This window comes from Aquarana catesbeiana, linkage group LG08 (assembly GCF_042186555.1).
Source record: "Aquarana catesbeiana isolate 2022-GZ linkage group LG08, ASM4218655v1, whole genome shotgun sequence".
Lineage (NCBI taxonomy): Eukaryota > Metazoa > Chordata > Amphibia > Anura > Ranidae > Aquarana > Aquarana catesbeiana.
Genome location: NC_133331.1, coordinates 125,923,195 through 125,949,779, shown reverse-complemented (window position 1 = coordinate 125,949,779; position 26,585 = coordinate 125,923,195). Strand labels below are relative to the sequence as shown.

General features: G+C 42.6%; 1 protein-coding gene across 1 annotated transcript in view; it reads right to left on the bottom strand.

The window, feature by feature from the left end:
* The window catches only part of LOC141106016 (lysosomal acid lipase/cholesteryl ester hydrolase-like), a 49,118-nt gene extending 22,808 nt beyond the window's left edge, over nt 1-26,310 (bottom strand). The window contains exons 1-3 of the mRNA XM_073596355.1: nt 26,153-26,310; nt 22,367-22,499; nt 11,686-11,800 (exon numbers count right to left, since the gene is read on the bottom strand). Of these exons, the coding sequence (XP_073452456.1) occupies nt 11,686-11,800; nt 22,367-22,492 (241 nt within the window). The 5' untranslated portion in view covers nt 22,493-22,499; nt 26,153-26,310. The remainder of the gene's footprint in view (nt 1-11,685; nt 11,801-22,366; nt 22,500-26,152) is intronic.
* Between the last annotated feature and the right edge of the window lie 275 nt (nt 26,311-26,585).

The window sequence follows — 26,585 nt, the reverse complement described above, 5'->3', positions numbered from 1 at the left end:
AGAAAACTTTTCAGGGAGGGCATTTCGCCAGTATCCATTTTTCAACTATTTTTGCACCATGTTCTTTTCATGTCTGTCTTCTAAATTATTGTAATGAGTGATTGTTTTTGTAGAAAGTATGGTAACACCAAAATGTATTATTTTGCTACCACTTAGGCCTCATGTACACTGCTGCTGGTAAACAGACATTTAGGAGCAGTTGGGCATTTTTTTCAACTGCTCCTGAACTCTCCTCTATTATCTTATCGGTACTTGTACACAGGGTCGTCTATAGTCCTTTCTAGGCAGTTGAGTTTAGAGGCTCTTTTTGGAATGCAAAAAATAGGTTCAGAAGCTGAGTTCAGAGGCATTTTAAGCGCCAAACGCTTCTACACGTGGCTAAATGTGGTAATTCGTGTTTAGCAACGTTTTGTTTACAGGCGTTTTTCATTTTTGGCTATTTTGAAAAAAAAAAATTCTATCTATCTATCTATCTGTCTGTCTGTCTGTCTGTCTGTCTGTCTGTCTGTCTATCTATCTAGATATACATTTTAAACGCAAATGTGGCAAAACAGCACTCAACGCGGCATGTAAACGCAGCCAAATGGACGTTTTAAACGTAGGTTACTATTTGTCAAGTTAAATCGTTCAGGAGAGGTTGTAAAAATGTCCCATGTACATGAAGCCTTACAGAGAGACCTTAAGTGAAACCAAGCCAAACTCACTTTTTTTTGGTTTCTTTTTGTGGAGTAGTGAAGAGGTAAGCATCCATGTCTGTTTTTTTTTTTTTTTTTGTGTCCCAATTTCCCTTTACTTCCTGTCCTGGTGACTGCATTATCACTGTGGAAAGGTAAATCTCCAATGGGGACACAAACAGCAATTTAAAGCAAATGGAAGCTCAATGGCTGTCCAATCCCACCCCGCCCCCATCAGAACACAGTGGTTAGTGCTCACAGCCAATGGCTGCAAGCGCTGATCAGATGTTGGTTTTTCAGCATGCCTGTTCGATAAAAGCCGGGCTTTAGACCAGCTTCTGTTGGACAGGCTGCTGTACACGTGGGTCTGATGTCAGCCAGTTTCTGTTGAACCAGCCAATACCGGCCAATATTTGGCTCGTGTGTACCAGCCTTATGCTTAACTTGCAGATTTTGTGCTTGATTTTCCCCCAGACAATGGAAGATAAAAATCTTACAGGGTGCTACGTGTAATGGTTCCACAATTGCTTTGGTCCACACCTTTTCACCTTTAATCAGCCGCACTGCATATAAAGCTTCATACACACTACTAGTTTTTTTTTCCGTTCAATCTAGCGGTACTCAGGTCGGAGCCACTGTACTAACCATCTGATGTTGGTACAGCGATCTCTCCTGCTGTGCTATTGTTTTACGACAGGGGGATGGCCCCCGCCAGAATACTCCAGTCAGAGCTCTCAGCCAGACCTTTTTCGGTCATGACTCTTCAACAGATGCCGGATCGGCTGCCATACACACGGGCAGAATATTGGCCCGTTTCTATTAAACCAGCCGATGTCACCCAACATTCAGTCCGTGTGTACTAGGCTTAAAGGTCTGCTCCACACAGCTGATGGATGAAAGGGGTGATGGATGATTTACAGTGGAAAGAAAAGCAGTGTAAAGTCTTATTATTATTAGACTTATTTGTTACAAAAAAGAAAATCAAACTACAATTCAATCTTTGAACACTTACAGTCCATGCATGGCTGATAACACCATTTTGGCACTAATCAGGGAAACACTAACGTACAATCAACATGATGGCCATTTCTTGAAAGGTGCTTGAAATTATCTACCGAGGTGACTCATGCTCTATATACAACTCAAGCATTACCTAAGTCTGAAAAAATTCAAGTACTCTTCTACAAAGTCTGCCTGACATTTATCATCTGGCAGCTCAAAGGGCAATCCCAGCACTCTGTTTTAGTAATTTGTACCAAACAAATTACCCACAAAATGTAGCCATGCAAATTGAAGATACAGTATTCAAGACCACACACTTACCTGTTAATGAGGTTTGAATATGACGTCACAACTCTGATATACCTCAACTGTAGTCACAGACACTAGAGGGTTTAGTCCTGGGTTTCTCAACCAGGGTTTTATGGAAGCCTAGGGTTCCTCCAGAGGTTGCTAAGGGTTTCTTGAGCAATTTCTGCCTCTCAGATAAGTTCCCACTGACACTAATGATCTTTTTTGCTATCTGTAAGGGGGTAATTCTTTCCACTGACCATCTCACTAATGTTTAATGAATTGTAGATATAGTAATTTTTAGCAGGGGTTCCCTGAGAACTGAGTTATTTCAAGGATTTCTCTGTGTTGAAAAGGTTAAGAAAAGCTGGTTTAGCCATATTGGTTTTCGTTATCACTCACATCAGAGCTCAGTGAATTCTCCGCAAAGTTTCCAGCACTGCTTTACCCAACATGGACTCTACTTCTACTGTTGCTAGCAGAAGAGTCTAATGCCCCGTACACACGGTCGGACATTGATCGGACATTCCGACAACAAAATCCATGGATTTTTTCAGATGGATGTTGGTTCAAACTTGTCTTGCATACACACGGTCACACAAAGTTGACGGAAAATCTGATCGTTCTGAACACAGTGACGTAACACACGTACGTCAAGACTATAAACAGGGCAGTAGCCAATAGCTTTCATCTCTTAATTTATTCTGAGCATTCGTGGCACTTTGTGTGTCAGATTTGTGTACACACGATCGGAATTTCCAACAACTGATTTTTTTGTCAGAAAATTTTATAGCAAGTTCTCAAACTTTGTGTGTCGGAAATTCCTATGGAAAATGTGTGATGGAGCCTACACATGGTCGGAATTTCCTACAACAAGGTCCTATCACACATTTTCCATCGGAAAATCCTATCGTGTGTACAGGGCATAAGGATTGTTGCAGCACTATCCATACTATGAATAGAAGAACAAATTCAAAATCAAACCAAGAGAATGGGAGCAAATCCAAAGTGGGGAACTCGGGGATCTTGCTTTCGGAGCCCTCAAAAGATGTGTGAATATAGTGGGCAATTCATTCTGCCGACATCTACCCAAATTTGAAATATGGGGGGTTATTTACAAAAGGCAAATCCAGTTTGCACTACAAGTGCAAACTACAAGTGCAAAGTGCACTTGAAATTGCACTGAAAGTGCACTTGGAAGTGCAGTCTCTGTAAATCTAAGTGGAAGATCTGAAATGAGGGGAAGCTCTGCTGATTTTATTAACCAATCACGTGCAAGCTAAAATGCTGTTTTTTATTTTCCTTGCATGTCCCCCTCGGATCTACAGTGACTGCACTTTCAAGTGCACTTTGCACTTGTAGTGCAAAGTGGATTTGCCTTTAGTAAATAACCCCCATGGATCCTTAGTAGTCTACCCCTTTAAAGACTCTGTACTATGAAAAAAGAACTGGAACAAGATTGTTCCCATTTGTATAATCCTCATATAAACCAAAACCTAAATCACAGAATTTACTGTGACTACACAATCCCAGCAAAAAAAAATCTGAACTTGTGTTCTGGATGCCCCTAGACTGCTTCATACTTGGAAAGCTGAATACATCAAAAAAATTGGGAGATTAACTGGTTTACAAAATTCCATGAAGTAGATCTTGGCATCATTTTTGAGGCCTTCAACTAATATCATGTTCTGTCATTTCTGTCAGAGGTGTTTATTCAATCTCAGTCTTATGCATTGCCAAATTAAACTACGCACTTCCACACTCTGTAATAATTCCAAGAGTACAGATAGCCATGGACATATTGTCCTGGCCACCTAGAAGCCTCATTAGATGTTTTGAAGCACCACAAACACTGAGCCAAATGTGCTGAAGAAGAGTACAAATGAATAGGTGTTGTCATTGCAGCTTGCAAGGGCATTTGTTGTGAGGCCAGTGTCACCTCACCAAATCAATGCAGAACATTTCACACTTAATTAACTTAAAGAGCAGGACATACGCAATGAAAAAATTGTGTCATTTCAAATGGAAAGGATCATTCCTGCACAGAGAAAAAAAAACATTTTGTAGGCACTTATTTGAACAAGCTACTGTGTTTGGGAAAATTAGCCAGAACATCACTATAAAGAGACAGATGTTTCCTAACACGGCCTAAAAAGCATGAAAGGGAAAATAATTTTCCTCACATGAGAAGAAGTGCAGACGTGTTCACAGTTCTGTCTGGAAATCTAACATATACTCTCATTCTGGTCTCAAACAGAGAAACATAAACAAGCCTGTAAGGTTTATGTCTGATAAATAGCAAAGGCGGATAGGACCTGCATCTTTCTTCATACGTAAAATATTCAGGGAAGATTCTGCTCCACCAACTGTATTATTTTACATTTAATAAGCAAAAACTTTACTCCCAAAGCTGATGTGTGATTTGTTTTAAAGCCTCCTAAAGTGTGACTGTTCCTAATTTGGAACACGCCGATTTATTTAAGTGTATAGTACCATTAGTTCTTAGTTTGGGTAGAGTTTTATAATAAGTCCCTGTAATAAATAGTAGAGCTTTGGAAACTTGGAGTGTCCCTATAAACATTATAGCTGTGCCTAATGTTACAAAGCTGTGTGCTTTGGTGCCAAATGGACTGCATAACCATGGATGATGTATCTACATGCCCAAATAAAAATGGCCATCAGGGCAGTAACATACTATATAAGCTCCAGTAAAATGGTGATGTTAGCATATGGCTCATTACAGATTACTGTAAGAGAACACTGCCACAGAGTGGATACTGTTAATCTCCATATCTCCCCACAGTTAAAGCGGGGTTCCACTCAAATTTTTAACTTAATCTTACCCCCTTCAGTTAATTGCATAGATGTTCAAATGCCGCACGAAAAATTTTTTTATCGCTGTAATTACCTTTTATATTGTACTTTAATGTGGCACTTCCTGTCTCTCCTCCCATGGGAGTAGGCGTGTTTATTGCCTTTCCCCAGCGCAGCACTGTCTCCTGGGAGCTTAGTGTCAGGCTTCCCAAGATTCAGTGTGGGAACAATGATCATGCGTGTGAACAAGCTGTGAATGAACAGCATTCACCGCATCCAGGAAATCAACGCTTGTGGGCTTCACATGCCCACAAGCAAGATGGAAACAACCAGCATCACATTTTTAAAGTTATTCTTCAGTACGAAAACAGACAGAGGTGGAAATATTACACCCAAACTGTGTATTATTTTGGGATTAGCAAAGTGTCTCAATGACCTAAAAAAAAAAAAAAAAAGATTGGTCGCCGGACTCCCACTTTAAGACTCAACAGTATTTTCCTGTAACACGTCCTTAAATCGATTTGGTATTAAACCAAGAACCATTCTATGCATGAAGGTAAAAAACCTTCTGTGTGCAGCAGCCCCCCTAATACCACCTGAGCTCCATCTTGATCCAGCGATGTGCACAAGAGCAGCGGCTCCCCCGGGTATCTTCTGCCATTGGCTCCCACTACTGTTAATCACAGCCAGTGAGTCAATGAGAGAGCGAAGGTGGGGCCAAGCCACGCTCTGTGCGTGAATGAACACACAGAGCAGTGGCTCTGGAGCAAGCCTGCTTGGGTGCCCCCATAGTAAGTTGCATGCTATGGGGGCACTCAGCAGGAGGGAAGAGCCAGGACCCCTGCAGGGGACTCAAGATGAGGAAGATTAGGGCTGCTCTGTGCAAAACCACTGAGTTTTTTTTAAATCTGCCTTTAATACATTTTCTGTCTTAGACCCCTTTCACATTTGTGCGACTTCAAAGTCACTCGATTTTACCGAGATTTCGCGGCCGTGATTTTGCCGCGATTTGGGATCAGTACTACTTTGTACGACTTTTCAGGGTTGGGGTTTACAAATGCTTTGACCCTTAGGCCCCTTTCACACTTATACGACTTGTCCCATGATTTTGTACTGCAAAATCGCATGTCAAGTCATTCTCCATGATTTTCAATGATTACCATTCATATTGGCACGACTTTAAGTCATGCCGACTTCAAAGTAGTCCCTGCACTACTTTGGTCCAACAACTTCCATGCGAGTTGATGTTCATAGACCTTAATGTTAAACCCTCAAGTAGCATGCAAATTGTACCTGAATAATATAGACACAATTTCAGTACGACTTTGTAAGCACAAGCTGAGAGTCAAAGCATTTGTAAACCCCAACCCTGTAAAGCCGTACAAAGTAGTACTGATCTCAAATCGCTGCAAAATCGCGGCAGTGAAATCGCAGTAACATCGCGCGACTTTGAAGTTGCACAAGTGTGAAAGGGGTCTAAGCTTGTGCTTACAAAGTCGTACTGAAATTGTGTCTATATTATTCAGGTACGATTTGCATGCTACTTGAGGGTTTAACATTGAGGTCTATGGACATCAACTCGCATGGAAGTTGGACCAAAGTAGTGCAGGGACTACTTTGAAGTTGGCACAACTTAAAGTCGTGCCAATATGAATGGTAGTCATTAAAAATCATGGAGAATGACTTGTCATGCGATTTTGCAGTACAAAATCGTGGGACAAGTCGTATAAGTGTGAAAGGGGCCTTAAGGTAAAAACCTTTTAACAGTAGCACACCTCCCAGCTCCCACTTAATATTTACCTGTGCCAGATCGATCCAGAGCTGTGCATGTCTGCAGTAGCTCTTCTCCTCTCTTCTCTCTCACGCAGGCTTGGCTGAGAGCAGCAGGAGCCATGGGGGGGGGGGGGGGGGGGGAACGGCTAACAGGAGTGCTGGTAGAGGACCCCAAAAGGGAAGAATCTGGGCTGCTCTGTACAAATACACTGTGCAGAGTGGGTAAGTATAACATTTTTTTTTTATTATTATTATTTTAAAGAAAGCTTTACAATCACTTTAATAAGACTTTTAATTCATTATATAACTTGTGCTAATAACCTCCACATTCACAAGGACTAAACTTGGCAGAGGAATTAATGTTACAGGATAAGAGCACTTACTGCACTTATCATTATTGCTTCTTCTGTACTCAGGTGCCATAGTTAATGTTTAGTGGATATCCATATATTACTCTACCTGTGTGTAACGGAGTTGCAAAACAAACATAATTTGGGGAACTTGACAAGTTTGGGATGCACTGTCCCAAAGCATTAAGAGGAACCTGTCAGGAGACAAATAGAGGTACTGCTATTGATGCTCGCTTGGTTTTAAAGATGCATACTTCAGGAATCTGTCCTGACGTGTGCTTGCTTTGAGTCAATGAATCTTTTAATGGTGAAGTCACAATAAGAGGGTGTCAAAACATATGGCTAGTCATGAGATCTGCTCCTTTTAGTCAGCAATGACAGTTTCCATATTTCTTTATTAATAGATTGCCTTAAAACAGAAGCATTTTTTGTTTTTTTGGCCATACTTCTCATGTGGGCATCACAGGTGTGAGAGAAGAAGAGCTACTGCAGACATGCACAGCTCTGGATGGATCTGGCTCAGGTAAATATTAAATGGGACCTGGGAGATGTGCTACTATTAAAAGGTTTTTACCTTAACCACTTCCCGCCCGGCCCATAGCAGATGACGGCCGGGTGGTGGTTCAGTTATCCTGACTGGGCGTCATATGACGTCCAGCAGGATAACATGCTGCTGCACGCGCATCGCGGCGCTCGGTGGAGCGGTGTGTCAGTCTGACACACCGCTCCACCGATCTTGGTAAAGAGCCTCCGGCGGAGGCTCTTTACCACGTGATCAGCCGTGTCCAATCACGGCTGATCACGATGTCAATAGGAAGAGCCGTTGATCGGCTTTTCCTCACTCGCGTCTGACAGACACGAGTAGAGGAGAGCCGATCGGCAGCTCTCCTGACAGGGGGGGGTCTGCGCTGATTGTTTATCAGCGCAGCCCCCCCCTCAGATCACCACACTGGACCACCAGGGATTGCCACTAGGACCACCAGGGAGAGGGGCAACATGTGGATGGCCAGGTATGTGCCCAATGTGCCCAGTCAGTGCCAATCAGTAGCCACAAATGGGCACTGATTGGCACCATTATATAGCAGTGATGCCCAACAATGCCACCCTTAGGGGCATCAGTGCCATCAATCAGTGTCATCAGTGCCACCCGTCAGTATCCATCGGTGCCACCTGTCAGTGCCCATCTGTGCCCACCTATCAGTGCCCATCCATGCCACCCATCAGTGCCACCCATAAGTACCCATCAGTGCCACCCATAAGTACCCATCAATGCCACCTACAAATGCCCATCAGTGCCGCCTATGAGTGCCCATCAGTGCTGCATACCAGTACCACCTATCAGTGCCGCCGTATCAGTGCCCATCAGTGCCCGTCATTGAAGAAGAAAACGTACTTATTTACAAAAAATTTTAACAGAAACAAAAAAAAAAACTTGTTTTTTTTTCAAAATTTTCGGTCTTTATTTGTTGTGCAAAAAATAAAAACCGCAGAGGTGATCAAATACCACCAAAAGAAAGCTCTATTTGTGGGAACAAAATGATAAAAAATTTGTTTGGTATAGTGTTGTATGACCGCGCAATTGTCATTCAAACTGCGACAGCGCTGAAAACTGAAAATTGGCCTGGGCGGGAAGGTGTCTGGTATTGAAGTGGTTAAACACAGAAAATGCATTAAAGGCAAATTAAAAAAAAAACCTGTCAATGGTTATGCTGCTGCCATCTAACAGGATGATGAAGATGAAACGAGGGTGGACATTTCAGCAAGTCAATGATCCCAAACACAAAGCCTAGGAAACTCTCAATTGGTTTCAAAGAAAGAAAGAAAGAAAGCTACTAGAATGTCCCAGCCAATCACCTGACTTGAATCCAATAGAAAATCTATGGAAAGAGCTAAAGACCAGAGTTCATAGAAGAGGCCCACAGAACCTGCAAGATTTCAAAGACTGTTTTATGTGGAAGAATGGGCCAAAATCACACCTGAGCTATGCATGTGTATAGTTTCTACATATAGGAGACGTCTTGAAGCTGTCATTACCAACAAAATATTTTATACGAAGTAGTAAATACATTTCAGTTAGTGTGTTCAATACTTTTACCCTGTTTCATTCCATTTTACTACACATAACTTAATTTCCAAACGTATTTGTTTTGGTTTATTTGTATGTATGAATTGCATGGGTTGTTACCGACATGTGGTGAAAATTTCATGTCAATAGCACCTTTAGAAATACATTTACCTAGAAAAGTAGTGACGTGTTCAATACTTATTTTACCCACTGCATATACTGTATATAGTAATGTTCAGGGGGTGTAGCACCTTGGGATCACGTGCAACAGTCGTTTGTCTTAAACATAAAAGTCTTTATTTTTCTTTAAAGTGGAGACACACACACACACACACACACACACACACTGCAGCTGCTGACTTTTAATATTAAGACACTTACCTGTCCTGGAATCCAGCGATGTTAGCAACCCAGCCAATGTTTCCATCGGCTCTTGGGTGCTCCTGCCGCCATTACCTGTAAGGGAAACCGACAGTAAGGCCTTGCGGCTTTTCAGCCAATTCCCTACTGCACATGCACAAAGCCCGCTGCGCTTTCTGAATGGCCAGGTGGCAGGGGAAGGAGGAAGGGGGCCAAACTTCTGAGAGATCTTGCCAGCTCTCTCCCCCTGAAAAATTCCAGCAGCAAAACAAAACATCAAAAAAACGCAACACAAAAGTTCTGCTTATCTTCAGCACAAATCAAATTATTAGATATGCAAAGTTCTTGTCTAAATGTTCTGCAGCAAACTTTAAACAAGCTTCAGCATGCTATTTTTTCAGCAATGGAGTCTTGTGTATGAGCTTGCATACAGGCCATGGGGGTTGAGTGCATTACCTATTGTTTTCTTTGAAAGAATTGTACCTGCTAATTCCAGGTCTATCTGAAGCTCTCCTCAAGTGGTCCTTGGCTCTTGGACACCTCTTCTGATAATTCTTTTTTACTTCTCTGTCAGAAATCTTGGGAGGAGCACCTGGTCATGGCCAGTTTATGATGAAATAATGTTCTTTCCATTTCTGGATTATGGCCCCAACAGTGCTCACTGGGACATTCAGAAGTTTAGAAATCCTTCTGTAACCAATGCCATCAGTATGTTTTGCAACAATAAGGTTGCAAAGGTCTTGAGAGAGCTCTTTGCTTTTACCAATCATGAGATGTTGTGTAACACATTGGTAATGAGACACTTTTTTATAAGCCATCAGTTGAGACTAAACCAGCTGATATTTATTTGCACTGACAAGGGGCAGGATTGCTTTCTAATTACTGGTAGATTTCAGCTGGTGTCTTGGCTTTCTATGCCTTTTTGCACCCCCCTTTCTTCATGTGTTCAATACTTCTTCCCTGTGTCATTCCATTTTATTACACATAACTTACCGTATTTATCGGCGTATAACACGCGCCGGCGTATAACACGCAGACCAAGTTTAGGAGGGAAGTTTAAGGAAAAAAAACTTACATTTAAATGCCCATCAATGCAGCGTTATCGTGTCCATCTGCAGCCTTGTCAGTGCAGCCTTGCCCCAGTGTCCAGTGCAGCCTTGTCAGTGCAGCCTTGCCCCAGTGTCCAGTGCAGCCTTGTCAGTGCAGCTTTGCCCCAGTGCAGCCTTGTCAGTGCAGCTTTGCCCCAGTGCAGCCTTGTCAGTGCAGCCTTGTCCCCAGTGGTCAGTGCAGCCTTGTCCCCAGTGGTCAGTGCAGCCTTGTCCCCAGTGGTCAGTGCAGCCTTGTCCCCAGTGTACATTTTATGATCGCCGCCGACATACACAAGTTTAGTTTGTATTTTTAAATATGGCGCCGCGAAGTTCGGAGGGACTCGGCGGCGCTCGTTCAGCTGAATGAGCGGCGCCGAGAACACAGTGACTGGGCGGAGCCGAGATACACATAGCCGAGGGTTCTCGGCTCTTCTCGGCGCCGTTCACAGTCACGCCCAGTCCCTATGATGGACATAACACAGGTCCAATGGCGGGACTGGGCGGGACTGTGAACGGCGCCGAGAAGAGCCGAGAACCCTCGGCTATGTGTATCTCGGCTCCGCCCAGTCACTGTGTTCTTGGCGGCGCTCATTCAGCTGAACGAGCGCCGCCGAGTCCCTCCGAACTCCGCGGCGCCATATTTAAAAATGCACGCTATGTGAATGTCAGCTGGCGATCGCTCCGATAGATCACAAAATAGCGGGGATCGGCGTAGAACACGCACCCACAATTTTCCCCTGATTTTAAGGGGAAAAAAGTGCGTGTTATACGTCGATAAATACGGTAATTTCTGAATTTATTTAGTTTAGTTTCTTTGTATGTATGGATTACATGGGTTGTGACCAACATGTGGTGAACATTTAATATCAATAGCACCTTTAGAAATATATTTACCTAGGAAAATGGTGATGTGTTCAATATATATTTTACCCTCTGTGTGTGAAATTGGCTGACCTCGACAAATCTCAGGTAGGAAGTCTTTCCGAGGTTTGCAGAGGTCATCCAAAGTGTACTCTGGCCTTTTCGGCCGTTTCCGAGGCTCTCCAGTGCCCCCACCCCCGCCTCTGTCCACATGCGGTATTGCATCCCATTGAAGTCAATGAGGAACAAATTATTTTCGTTTCCATTGACTTCAATGGGAAAACTCGCTTTGATATGCGAGTACTTCGGATTACGAGCATACTCCTGGAATGAATTATGCTTGTAATCCGAGGTTCCCCTGTATATAGACACACACACACACACACAAAATACATGCTATATGTATATACCTGCAGATGGATACTTGACCCCATGCGGTATTCGGTTGATGCTCAGAATATAACCATCTTCAGTGACCACCTCATATTCTTCACTGGGGTATCCCCTGTATCGGATCAGTTCACTCTGAAAAATATTATAAATATAATCTTTAAGAACGGTGGAAAATTCTTGTCTAATTTATATCATCTTCATTTTCTCTGCCCAGAGTCCATATACTTCAGCTTTAAACGTATCTATAGAGAGTAGTGTTTGTCAAGTACTTCTTAGCATGTCACCTTATCTGGAGAATCCTAAGAAGTGTACATACATGATCAGAACCCCAAAACTGCTAAAACAATTCCCTACATTTAAGAAAACAAAACAAAAAATTATCTCTCAAACCAGTTACATATGTGAATAACTGTTACAATTAGTTTAACTCTTATGATGAGCCCTAGGGATTTCCAATGCTTGTTAGGCTATCATGTAGCATTGGCTGGGAACCAGTGACCTGAAGCACTGTACAGCATTGGTTTCACAAACCAGAAGGCATTTACATGTTATCACATTCAACAACAAGGGAAGGGGTCATGCTTCATTTTAGGACAAGAGGCCATGCAAATCAATCCTGTATGCCCCATGGCCAATCCTGCATCGAGAATTGCTGATTTATAACACATAAAGCCAAGCTTCACATAGCCTCGTATGCAGCTGTTTTCATCCTTCTGCCCACCATCAGAGCATGCATAGAAAACCTGTTTTGTATGGCATTGTGGAATTTGTTCTCCTGGTGTTTGCATTGGTTCCTATTACAACTCAAAAATAATTGTGATTAACACCAAATTGGCCATAGAGTGTGTGCGCATGTGCGTAGGGCCTTCAGACTGGAATCTTTTAGCAGCGTGGGACACAATCTTAGGCTGCCTGTCTCCCTGTCCCCCGCTGCGCTCTACTCCCTGGCCTGAGAAACAGTTGCAGGGCACTGAGCTGTTACTGGCTAGCAGTGGGCAGCATCCTCATTGCTAGGCAGCAGCTTGGAAGTGCCTTTTCTCAAAAGAAAAATATGAATGGTGCTGGAAAAACAGATCTGCCTAATGGCTAAAAAAACAAAGTCCTTAATTTAAAAAATGCCATAATATAATATATATGAAAGGTCCATAAAGTCCATATATAGAATGTATATAAGCAACATTAGCGGCAGCACCCCATAGAGTGAACCAATTCTCTGTAGGAAACAAATGGAAACACAAGGGGGCGCCAGACTAAGTGGAGCAGGCTAAAAACTACTGGATTTTATTAAAAGCCAAATGGCAGCTTACATAGATAGTAGGCAGGTAGGCATCTGTCTATATGTTGTATCTGTGCCAGATGGAGGTTACCTGGAGTCATCTGTGGAAGTTCTTAGGAAGGCAAGCTGCTCCTCAGCTTAGTGTGCCTGTACCGGACTGAGAGCTGCCGGGAATGCAGGGGGGAGCCGGACCGGAAGTGATGTCAATAGAAAACTGGAAATGCCACAGATAGGTCAGGTGACGTGTTTCCAAGCATCCGCTTCTTCTTCAAACCTCTTTGAAAAAGGAGGTTTGAATAAGAACTGGATGCCTGGAAACGTGACACCTGACCTATCTGCAGCATTTCTGGTTTACCATTTATGCCACTTCTGGTCCGGCTCCCCCTGCGTTCCACGCTGGCTATGATTCCTTCCGGCTGGTAACTCTCGGTCGGGTACAGGCACACTAGGCTAAAAAGCTGCTTACCTTCCTAAGAACTTCCACAAATGACTCTGAGACATCTCCATCTGGCTCAGATACAACATATAGATATATGCCTACCTGTATACCACCTATGTAGGTCACCATTTGGCTTTTAATATAACCCAGTCATTTATAACCTGCTGCTGCACTTCCTTGTATCCCTTTTGCAGTGACTGTTCTATTTCCCCTGCCCTGACTGGCCAGCTGTACTGTTAGAAATCTTTTTTGAAAAGCACAAGCCCAGGGCTCTGGAGTTGAGATCGCATTCAGCTTCCTGGCTCCTGTATCTAGCAATTCCTTCAGGCTGCTTGACCGTTTGCCTGGACACAGATTTCGTCTCTGACTGTAACCTGCCCTGACCCCTGCCTGGATTTTGGATTATGAGGATTGCCGGTTTCCCTGACCTTTTGCCTGGACTATGGATTATGCTACTGTCTGCCATCAGCCCTGACCACAACTAAGCCTATCAGCCAGTCACCAGATCACACCAGCATATGGTAGCTGCTTTAACTCACACCAGTTATTTTACATGATATGTGAATTCTCTTCTGGGTTGCTAGAGAGCGCCCCAGTCTTGCAAATATTGCAAGTCGTGCCTCAAGTACTGGGGACATCCGAGTTCCATTAGGTAAACTAGCCCTAAAGTGGTTGTAAACCCTTACATATACCCAGTGAAGTGACTGGCCTTGGTTGATACACAGATGAAACAAATCCTCCTACATAACGTGTACCTGTCTATCTGCAGTCTTCTCTACCTCTGTTCAATGTTCAGAATTTATTAAGATTGTCTGAGCTGTCAGAAAACAGGTGGCCGGAAGCTGAAGTTATATTCTGCAGAGCTCAGTGAGGGGAGCTCGGACAGCTGATTAGAGGGAAAGGACACACCCCCTTCACACTAATGTTGATTTCATAGACGAAAATATTTTCGTTAACTAAATTAAATGGATTTTAATCGACTAAAATATGACTAAAACTAAAATGGCATTTTAGTCAAAAGACTATAACTAAAACTAAATCCTAATTTGATGTCAAAATTAACCATGCTTCACACAACATACAGGAACAGAGCCAAGGCTGTCAATCGCAGGCTGTGTGCTGGAGATCCCTACCCTGTCACCTTTTTTCTCTTGGTGTCAGGAAAACTTCTCAGAAGTGATTCATGCTGATAGCAGTGGAAGGAAGCAGCAGACAGAAATGACACTTAGTGCTCTGGATTGAGATAAGTACACACTATGGAGGGATATGATTTGTTTCTTTCATGCCTGAGGTTTACAACCACTTTAAAGTTGGAAGCAACAGACATGACAGGTTCTACTGAAAAATAAATCTTGGAGTCCACAAAACAAGCAGCAAAACAAAGAAAAAACAGACAGCTTTGGTGCCAAAAAAACAGTTCACACTTATTTGATGCCACAACCGAAAAAGGCTGAGTAACTCTGCAATAAAAGGGCTTACTCAGAGAAACTATGAAAAAAACATTTACTAGTCATTATCTGACTGCTGGAACAATCATCGTCACACTGAAAGTCCAAAGTACACAGCCCAGCCTCATCTATAGCTCAGATCTTACAGGCCTTCACAGATATATATATATATATTACATACACACACGGCAGACATAAAAAGGCTTTGATTTCAAAATGATAACTAACAAGTAATGACATAATTTATACATAAACAGTGCATCTACACATCTTAACTTGAAAACGGACATTCATAATGCTTTAAATCAGAGGTAGGCAACCTTTCAGAAGTTAAGATCTACCTGGACAACATGAAGGAAATCAAAGATCTCTGGGATTGGGGGGGGGGGGGGGGTGTGTTATGTGGCGGCATCACACTTTAAATAAAAAAAAAATAAATACATTTAAGAAAAAAAAAACCATGCCCCCAATAAAAAGAAGCATCCGGAAAGTATTCACAGTGCTTCACTTTTTCAACATTTTGTTATGTTACAGCCTTATTCCAAAATGGATTGCATTCATAATTTTCCTCAAAATTCTACAAACAATACCCCATAATGGCAACGTGAAAGAAGTTTGTTTGAAATCTTTGCAAATGTATTAAAAAACGAAAAAAATCACATGTACATAAGTATTTACAGCCTTTGCTCAATACTTTGTTGAAGCACCAATTACAGCCTCGTCTCTTTTTGAGTATGATGCTACAAGCTTGGCCCACATATTTTTGGGCAGTTTATCTCATTCTTCTTTTGCAGGATATCTCATGCTCCATCGGGTTGAATGGGATGTCTCCAGAGATGTTCAAGTGTGGGCTCTGGCTCAGCCACTCAAGGACATTTACAGAGATGTCCTGTAGCCACTCCTTTGTTATCTTGACTGTGTGCTTAGGGTTGTTGCCCTGTTGGAAGATGAACCTTCACCCCAAGTCTGAGGTCCAGAGCGATCTGGAGCCGGTTTTCATCAAGTATGTCTCTGTACATTGCTGCATTCATCTTTTCCTCGATCCTGACTAGTTTACCAGTTCCTGCCACTGAAAAACATCCCTATAGCATGATGCTGCCCACCACCATGCTTCACTATAGGGATGGTATTGGCCGGATGACGGTGCCTGGTTTTAGACAGGACATGACACTTGCTATGCAGGCCAAAGAGTTCAATCTTTGTTTCATCAGACCAGAGAAATTTTGTTTCTCATGGTCCGTGACTCCTTCAGGTGCCTTTTGGCAAACTCGAGGTGGGCTATCATATGCCTTTTACTGAGAAATGGCTTCCATCTGGCTACTCTACCAAACAGGCCTGAGTGGCAGAGTGCTGCAGAGATTGTTGTTCTTCTGGAAGGTTTTCCTGTCCCCACAGAGTAATGCTGGAGCTCTGTCAGAGTAACCATTGGGTTCTTGGTCACCTCCCTAAGGCCCTTCTCCCCTTCTCCCCTGATCTCTCAGTTTGGCTGGGCGGCCTGCTCAAGAGTCCTGGTGGTTCCAAAATTCTTCCATTTATGAATGATGGAGACCTTTAAAGCTGCATTGGGACCTTTAATGCTGCAGAAATTTTTCTGTACCCTTCCCCAGATCTGTGCCTCGATACAATCCTGTCTCGGAGGTCTACAGACAGATCCTTGGACTTCATGGCTTGGTTTGTGCTCTGATATGTACTGTTAACTGTGGGGCCTTATATAGACAGGTGTGTGCCTTTCCAAATCATGTCCAATCAACTGAATTTACCACAGGTGGACTCCAATCAAGTTGTAGAAACATATCAAGAATGACCAGTGGAAACAGGATGCACTGAGCTCAATTTTGATCATGGCAAAGGCTGTGAATACTTAGGTACTTGGGCTTTTTTTATTTTTAATAAATTTGCAAAGATTTCAAACAAACTTCTTTCAATTTTGGAATAAGGCTGTAACATAACAAAATTTGGAAAAAGTGAAGCACTGTGAATATTTTCCTGGATGCACTATACACACACACACGGTGGTGTCCTCTGCCCCCGGAGGTATGTGCAATAACAGAACAGGCAGTAGCTGCCTCCAAGAATGCAATATATACATATCTCACAAAAGTGAGTACACCCCTCACATTTTTGTAAATATTTTATTATATCTTTTCATGTGACAACACTGAAGAAATTACACTTTGCTACAATGTAAAGTTGTGAGTGTGCAGCTTGTATAACAGTGTAAATTTGCTGTCCCCTCAAAATAACTCAACACACAGCCATTAATGTCTAAACCGCTGGCAACAAAAGTGATTACACCCCTAAGTAAAAATGTCCAAATTGGGCCCAAAGTGTCAATATTTTGTGTGGAGATCATTATTTTTCCAGCAATGCCTTAACTCTCTTGGGCATGGGGTTCACCAGAGCTTCACAGGTTGCCACTGGAGTCCTCTTCCACTCCTCCATGACAACTTCACGGAGCTGGTAGATGTTAGAGATCTTGCGCTCCTCCACCCTCCATTGGAAGATGCCCCGCAGATGCTCAATAAGGTTTAGGTCTGGAGACATGCTTGGCCAGTCCATCACCTTTACCCTCAGCTTCTTTAGCAAGGCAGTGGTCGTCTTGGAGGTGTGTTTGAGGTGGTTATGTTGGAATACTGCCCTGCGGCCCAGTCTTCGAAGGGAGGGGATCACACTCTGCTTCAGTTTGTCACAGTACATGTTGGCATTCATGGTTCCCTCAATGAACTGTAGCTCCCAAGTGCCGGCAGCACGCATGCAGCCGCAGACCATGACACTCCCACCACCATGCTTGACTGTAGGCAAGACACACTTGTATTTGTACTCCTCACGTGGTTGCCGCCACACACACTTGACACTATCTGAACCGAATACGTTTATCTTGGTGTCATCAGACCACAGGACATGGTTCCAGTAATGTCCTTAGTCTGCTTGTCTTCAGCAAACCGTTTGCGGGCTTTCTTGTGCATCATCTTTAGAAGAGGCTTCCTTCTGGGACAACAGCCATGCAGACCAATTTGATGCAGTGTACGGCGTATGGTCTGAGCACTGACAGGCTGACCCCCCACCCCTTCAACCTCTGCAGCAATGCTGGCAGCACTCATACGTCTATTTCCCAAAGACAACCTCTGGATATGACGCTGAGCACGTGCACTCAACTTCTTTGGTTGACCATGGAGAGGCCTGTTCTGAGTGGAACCTGTCCTGTTAAACCGCTGTATGGTTTTGGCCACCATGCTGCATCTCAGTTTCAGGGTCTTGGCAGTCTTCTTATAGCCTAGGCCATCTTTATGTAGAGCAACACTTTTTTTCAGATCCTCAGAGAGTACTTTGTCATGAGGTGCCATGTTGAACTTCCAGTGACCAGTATGAGAGAGAGCGATAACATCAAATTTAACACACCTGCTCCCCATTCACACCTGAGACCTTGTAGCACGAGTCACATGACATGGGGGTGGGAAAATGACTAATTGGGCCCAATTTGGACATTTTCACTTAGGAGTGTACTCACTTTTGTTGCCAGTGGTTTAGACATTAATGGCTGTGTGTTGAGTTATTTTGAGGGGACAGCAAATTTACACTGTTATACAAGCTGTACACTCGCTACTTTACATTGTAAAGTGTAATTTTAATTTCAGTATTGTCACATGAAAAGATATGATAAAAAAATTACAAAAATGTGAGGGGGTGTACTCACTTTTGTGAGATACTGTATAGATGTGTTTTTTTTTTTTCTCCTTTTTAGTCTTGCTTTGTCACTATAATCACAGTCACCAGGTCAGTCATGCTCAAGTAAAGCTATTTAAAAAAAAAAAAAAAAAATCTGCAGTGTAGCATTTGTTTGGAAAGAATCTAACCCCTGCCCGGCTTGGTCTTCACAGGACAAACATTGCCAGAAGCAAATACTACTTGATTATTTCTTTAACCTCCTCAGAGCAGATGACTCCTTGCTCTGTCTGTCCACATGATACTCACATGGGTTAACGGGTTGCGCAACATTCAAATAAATATTATTAAATTATGCATTTCCTACCCTGATAGTCCCTAGATTGTATGTCTGCCGATGTAAATCCATGTATTTTCTCATTTCTTTCCCACTCAATCCACATTGGAGAAGCCAAATAAAATAACTGGTGACCAGCACTATCTGCTCCTTCACCTATACTGTAGTATCATTCTTATGCAGTGGACCACTTCTCAGTCCCCAGGACTGTACCATGACATCATCTAAATAAGAGGAAATTAAAGTAGATCTATATAGCCAACACTGTTTTTTTTTCTCCTATTCTGGGATGACGTGGAGAAAGGTTAGAACCCCTGTCAGGTTTTATTGTTATCTGGGACTCATTTTTTGTTTTGGTGACACAGTATTACCAAACAGAAATAGAGGGAAAATCTGCAAAAGGGAAACAAACAACGTTAACAAGCAGACAGGGGTTCTATTTTACCTCTGTATTTGTTACAGCTTTAGAGATTTCTCCTCACTTCCTGTCTGGTACCAAAGTGTGTGATCAAAACAGGAAGTCATAGAAATCTCTCTAACAGAGCCATCTACAGTGGTAAAACATGACAGGGGTTCCAAATCTTTCCCACGACACCCAAAAATAGAGAAAAAAACTTTAAACTTAAAAAAAAAATAAATAAAGATAACACAGGAGTTTTCCTGATCACTCTTTTTTTCTCAGCATGTTATAGTTGGGCATATAAAACCATATTTGAATATATAAGAGTTTCCTCCTTGTGCTTCAGATATCAGAATGATAATGCCCTGGCAGGGATGGGCACAAACACAGCATGGCTCAAGTGATTTCCAATAATCCTACACAAGGTTTTCTACTTTCCCTGTCTGCTTTTGCTGCTAGGTGGTAGGCACATCCAATCTGCAAGATCTGCCAGTCTCTGACAAGCAGCTCAGAGGGTACCAATATCCTCTACTGGTGCTAGTCTTTCTTCCAATATCAAAGCATACCATCAGAGGCCATCGGATTTCTATAGCTGTACATGTCACACTACAGAAGCCAAATATTTCCATGGAGAGCTAGAAAGCTAACAGTGGCAGATTGCTACCAAGGTCAAAAAGCCAGAAACAATTCCGAGCAGGCCAACCCAATCAATCGATCAGAAATGAGGGTCAAAAGTAGAGGTTTTCACTTGCTTACGGCCTTGGGGCGGTATACATTTTTGGACCTGCAGATGATCATCTTTATTGTTTGGCTACAATCACATCTTGCATTGCCCACTATCCATATAAGAAGAGGACCCACTCCTTTTGAGTGTGTGGGTGTCTTAACTACTTAGCTGTCGATATCAGCCACCTATAAGGGGCTCCATTTTGCAGTGCAAACTCCTCATGCGTATGTTTTTCCCACCTGGGGCGACACGGGTATCACCTGCTTGGATATAGCGCAGTGTAAATAAGGCTATGGTCATTTAATTGATGAAACAATTAAAAGGCAAGATAGGTTGAGACCTATGACTACTTTTCTTTCTACTTTTTTTTTTATTCTCTTTCAGGAATATTCACACATTGGGCCTGTATTTGTTGGACAGGCTGTTTTTATTGGGATACCCCATTATATGGGGATATATGTTTGTAATCAACTATGTTGTTAATAAAGATTTCTAAATTTTAAAAGGTTGTATATTCACTATTTTTCTTAGGGTTTTTTTTTTTTATGCAGCACCTAGAAAATCCTTTTCCTGAAAGTTTAGCCTGGAGTTCTCAATTCTCAAAATAAAAAAAAACAAGCAAACTAAAAACCCAGCATGGATTTTCGCTATCCAGGAGCAGCAAAAAAACTGATGCAAAATAAAGAAATAAATCAGCTAGACTTAGTTGTGGTCTTTGCTTTGTCACAATGTTTTGCAGTAGCTATTGTGCAAATGAAAGAGGAAGTTAAAAAGGAGATGCTAACAAGACAAAGTCCCAGGAAAGCAAAGCCACAGCAAACTCTGAGAACAAGGTAAAATCCCATTCTCACACTAAGGTGGATGAGTAAGTAAAAAGTCATTTGTATGGTAAAATAAATGGTGTCTTTTAACCATGTAAATGTCATCACTCGTGTTAGTAAAACTGTACATTTTTTTTTTTTATCCAACCTAAAAAACACTGTTGACGACCTTTGACCTTGTGAGTGATCTTCAACCCTGACATTAACCTTGACCAAGATCATATCTTTGTTTTCTTATTTTATTGATTTAATTCATTCATTTATTTCTACACACAGACTGTTTTTTTTTATTTTTTTTTTTGTTTACGCTTTTCTCTACTGACTAGGCGAAAAAGATGATTGTATCCTTTTTTCCCATCCAGCGTAGAAAAAAAGTACAACGGCAGGTTTTATTGAGTGATCACTGTGATAGACAATCACAGACTATCACAATGATCTTGTGATTGAGGACTGGCCCACCCAGCTCCTGAGCATTAGTAAGACACATGGCAGCTGTTGGTGACAGCTCAGTCTCCATGCTGGGAGTGTGCTGTGGCGCGCACTTCCAGCACAAACGCTGATCGCATATATGCAGTGCCTGAGGAGGATGCTCATTTCCATGGCACCACATATATTTGTGAGCTAGGAATAAATTGTACATTCCCACGCAGGGTAAGCTCCGTTGGAGGCCCCCTACTTAGTAGGGAATCTGTCTGCTGAGCAGCCAGATGGCTTGTCTGTGTCTGCTCCGCAAAGCAGACAAAGGCACAGCCCACTCTCCTCTATAGGCGGTCAGAGGGATCTCCATTTGTCTGTTTTTAGCAGATAGGACAGGGATCCCCATCCGTCTGTTTTTAGCAGATATGATAGGGATCCCCATCCGTCTGTTTGTAGCAGATAGGATCAGATCCGATATCAGTGGGTGTCAACAAACATGTTTATTTACATGTGCCGTTTCATAGAGGAGACTAAAGGGTCTGATCGTGTCTGCTTGAAAAACTGACAGGCGGATCCGATCAGTGCACTAGTGTGCAAGGGGCCCTAGGCCTGAAGATTACTTAAAACCTCCAAAACATCAAAATAAATATATATATAATTGACATTTAGGTACGCATATGTGTCCTAGGTGTACTTATTCATTCATGCATATGTGCATGTTGGTAAGGGGTTCTTTCATTTTTTAACTTTTTACAAGTTTTTCACTTTATTTTATTGCTATGACAAGGGGCTGACAGCCTTAGAGCATTAGCAACATTGTGATGGGCACTTTTTATGGAGACAAAAGTGAATCAAATCGAATGGGTTCCTCACTTCAACACACAAAAGGTTAGTGCAGGCTGGAATTTTTGCAGCATACTGCAATGTACACAGTGGGCTCTGATATGCTGCATTGCACTGCAGGTGCATTATATAGGTGCACCGGGGTGTCTTTTAATGAATGGAACTGGAGTGCAGTAACACATGTATGGAATCATACTGCATGCTGCAGTAATTCAAGCATTCTTACATAACACTATATTGTGAACAGGCCCCAAAAATGATATAGAAGTTTGCCTTTGGGTTTTTTTATTCCTGCAATTATAAAACACATATCTGGTTAAGACTTACAATGTTCATTGTGGCTTCAGGGTCTGCTGTAGAGAAAAAACCGCCATCTATACTTTGGATATTCCAGTCCAGAGACTGTACTGTAATCGGGAGTATAAGTAATACCGCTGTAATCAACTGCCACATCTTCTGACTAGAAGAAAAAAAAAAGAGTATTTTGTGTTATAACGTATAATCATTGTGAATTCTGACATGCTTGGAAAGGCAGCTCGGGATGTGTGTAGGTCACACTGGGAAATAATTCCATCTTCCAAGCAAAACTGGTAACTGTGAGTAGCAGCTCCACTGACTTAAAGCAGAACTCCAGCCAAAGCTTTTTTTTTCTTGGATCAGGGAAGAATTTGAAATTCTGTTTTTAAAGGTACAGTACCTTTTAAACAAAATAAAAATATGCCCCTACATTAGCGAAAGAAAGAATATGTATTTATTATTTTTTGGAAATAATCAATGGAATACAAGTGTGGTAATGTCACTGATCTGCTGAACTGCTCCACGGAGTCCTCTGCTGCATTGGTAGATGGGACTTGTAGTCTTTCCGCTCACAGATCCTGAGATTGGATGATGTGGCTATGTAGATGGAGCCAAACACAGCCAAAGTAAATACCAATTAAATCAGGGTGCTCCGGGGCGAAGCACCCCAAGATTTAGGTAAGGGGGAGGTGTTTTAAGGTTGGGGGGCTGGGGAATAAATATGGGTGTAACATGAAACATGGTCAGAAAGGTAGACTATTCTTTTCAATTTTGTGTTCCCAAAGAGTAAATGTCTTTTCCCTTTTTATTTCCATCTGATACCCGTCACCCACACAGGAAGGGAATCTAAACTACCTCACATGGACACAATAAAATCTTAACCATTGTTCTAAACCTTCCTCATGCTATAAAGTGTTTCACTGTGTGTGCTAAGGATCAAGAAGTAAGGTCCCCCATTCCATCTTATGCTGGGTGCACACAGCCAAAAATTGGCTGAAAACGGTTGGTTTGGCAGAAACTGGCTGACTTTCAACCCGTGTGTGCAGCGCCTTGTCCAACAAAAGCCAGGCTGGGGAGGAAATGATGCTGGACATCCTACAACCAGAAAATAAGGCAGGCTCTATTTGACTTGCTGCAGCTTCTAAAGCATACTACAGAAATCTCACAGTGTGCAGTGAAATCAGAGGAGCAATTTCAGTACTGGAGGGAGGCCCGGGGTGCTTCTTTAAAGCTAAACTCTTGGACAATGATTCTTGCAGTGGGGATCCCATGGTAACTAAAGGGTTAAATGCTTGTTTAGTCTAATGCCCCGTACACACGAGCGGAATGTCCGACAGAAAAAGTCAGACGGGAGCTTTTCATCATATATTCCGATCGTGCGTATGCCTCATTGGACTTTTTACGTTGAAAATTCTGACGGACCTAGAAAAAGTTCTAAATATTTCTGACGGAATCAATTCCTATCGGGAAAACCGCTCGTCTGTATGCTGTTCCGACATACCAAAAATGAGGCATGCTCTGAAGCAAGTACGAGATGGAAGCTATTGGCTACTGGCTATTGAACTTCCCTTTTCTAGTCCCATCGTACGTGTTGTATGTGACCGCGTTCTTGGCGGTCGGACTTTGGTGTGATGGTGTGTACGCAAGACAGTTTCAGCGGAATTCCGTCGGAAAAACCTTCAGAGTTTATTCCGCTAGGAAAACCGGTTGTGTGTACAGGGCATTAGGCCCCTTTCACATGGACGGACTGAGCGGGTTCACCTGTCAGTTTTTTCAGGCGGACCCAATTGGACCACCAATTGCGCTCTATGGAGCAGCGGATGTCAGTGGATATGTGTTCGTCAACACACACTGGTATCCAATTTGATTTGGTCCGCTAAAAACAGACAGATGAGGATCCATTCCCAATCCGTCTGGCGGATCAGATCGGATGACAGTCAGAAGGAAATGGACAAGCAGTCCATTTCCATCTGACCACCCCATAGGGAACAGCGGGCTGTGTCCGCTCTGCGGAGTGGACACAGACCTGTCATCTGTCTGCTCAGCGGGGATCCGCAGACAGATCCTTCACTGAGCAGGCGGATCCACTTGGCACCCTTCCAGCAGCTTCCTCCATTTTAAACCACAGGAACCCCCAAGCCGCTGCTCTTCGGCGCTCTATCAGACGCACTCTGATGCCATCACATACAATGCAGGGCCAGTGGTCCTGCACTGTAAGGCCTCGATTATACAGGTCTACTGAAGCGTGCACCCATGCAAGGGCCACGTTTTGCCTGCGTGGGATGCACACGCGCACGCAGTCCCATTCATGGCAATGGAGCAGCTGAACGGACACAGCCACTTCTTCCAATCTGGTATCTGTGCGGGTCCCTGAACCCACAATGTCTGCATTCCAGGACCTGCACAGATGTCAAACTGGGAGCAGTGGCTGTGTCTATGCAGGTCCACAAAACCCCAGTTCCTGGAATGAGGGATAAGAAAAGTAGAACTATCGGTTACTGTCAGAACAATTGGATGTGCATCCCATACTGCTGTAATGTTCTGCGATGGACGTCCGTAACATATTTTTTGGAGCGCACGGACTACCAGTGCTGATCTACTGGTTTGTGTGTGCTCTGTGGTTACGGTTGTGACTATTGTGTATACTTTCTAAGGCCGGCCATACATGGGTCCAATTTCAAAAGACTTTTCCTTCGAAAATCTTAAATAAGAATTTTCGTTCTAATTGCGCACTATTAGTGGTCTGCAGCAGTTGTCGATTTTCATGCGGCCATCGAATTTGAGTGATCGGGCATGTTGGAAATTATGATGGGAGAATTGTGTGAGAAATAGAACTGAAAAAGAAATGCGCATACGTGCGAGAAAAGAAAACTCCTGGAAAGAAAAGAACATTTCCGGCCACGATTCTTTTCTGTAGCAACGCGAGATGAAATTGAAGGCTTGGTTGGTCGAATTTCGAAATCAATGGTGGCATCATCGGATCACAAAATGTACAAAGTTTCTGGTTTTCAAAACAAAAATTTGTTCGGAATTTGACTATGTATGGCTGGCCTAACTTGAAAAATGTAAATAAGAACAGAATTTGCCAGTAACTGTTTATTATGCACAACTGTTTCTCTTTGATTAACTTGGCACCGGCTAGCAGTTATTGGGTCCTGGCTCTCGGATAGGACGCACACTTCTGATGATTTGATCTATGTACAGTAGTACTTGCTGTAAATAATTGTACTGTAATGCTGATTTGTCTAAACTTTTCTGTTAAAAAAAAAAAAAAAAAAGGGGGAAGTATAACTGCTTTTATGTCACGTCCCCCACATGTAACCCACTGCAAAGTTTCAGCTGCAGCTTCAATGAGAGATCGAGCTGAAGTGGAATCTAATAGGACTACAACAACGTAAAATTTATTTTATCACCGCTGTGGGGACCAGAATCCATTCCTGTCTTGCAGCTGATCAAAACCAGCTTATATTGCTTTGCAATTTGAATAAGGAAAGGAAATTAAAGGAAAGTTCAAGCTGACTGTCACCTTTCCTTATGTATGGCAGGCTGAGTGTCTATGGTGACACAAGAATGGCATACATAGTGATTTTATGTTATTTGTATGTTTTATATGATATAAAAACACTGAATTACAAAATTATGAACCTAAAAAAAAAAAAAGGACATTAATAACTGATTTTCCATATTGTCATCTGCACAGAGAACCCACTCCACCTTCCATAGATGGCTCACCTCCACCCAGAGGAGGACAGGGACAGGCTGTGTTCTAGAACACTCCTATCACATGTATATAATAAGGGCTGTGAGTGTTCTTACCACCTGGATAGTCCTCTCTTCTTCTCCTCTGCTGATCACTGGAGCTCAGTGGATGACAAGCAGGAAGCTTCCCCCTCTCATCTGTCCCCACACTGACTGTACACAGATCAGCTCTGCACAGCTCCGCCTACTGTCCGTCCATGAAATGGCTCCGGGGGGAAACTGCACACAGGGCAGGGAAACACAGTGACAGCAACAACACTGCAAACACACAGTGACAGCAACACACACATAAAACACTAATATCATTTCACATAGAAGTAACTGAAGTCTTCAATAAAAAGAAAATCAATGTACGTGACCACAACACAGGAAGACAGAAGAGATGAGCTCCATGTGCTGAACACATTCATTACCTGCTTGACATTTCCAACATACACTATATTACCAAAAGTATTGGGACGCCTGCCTTTATATGAACTTTAACCACTTA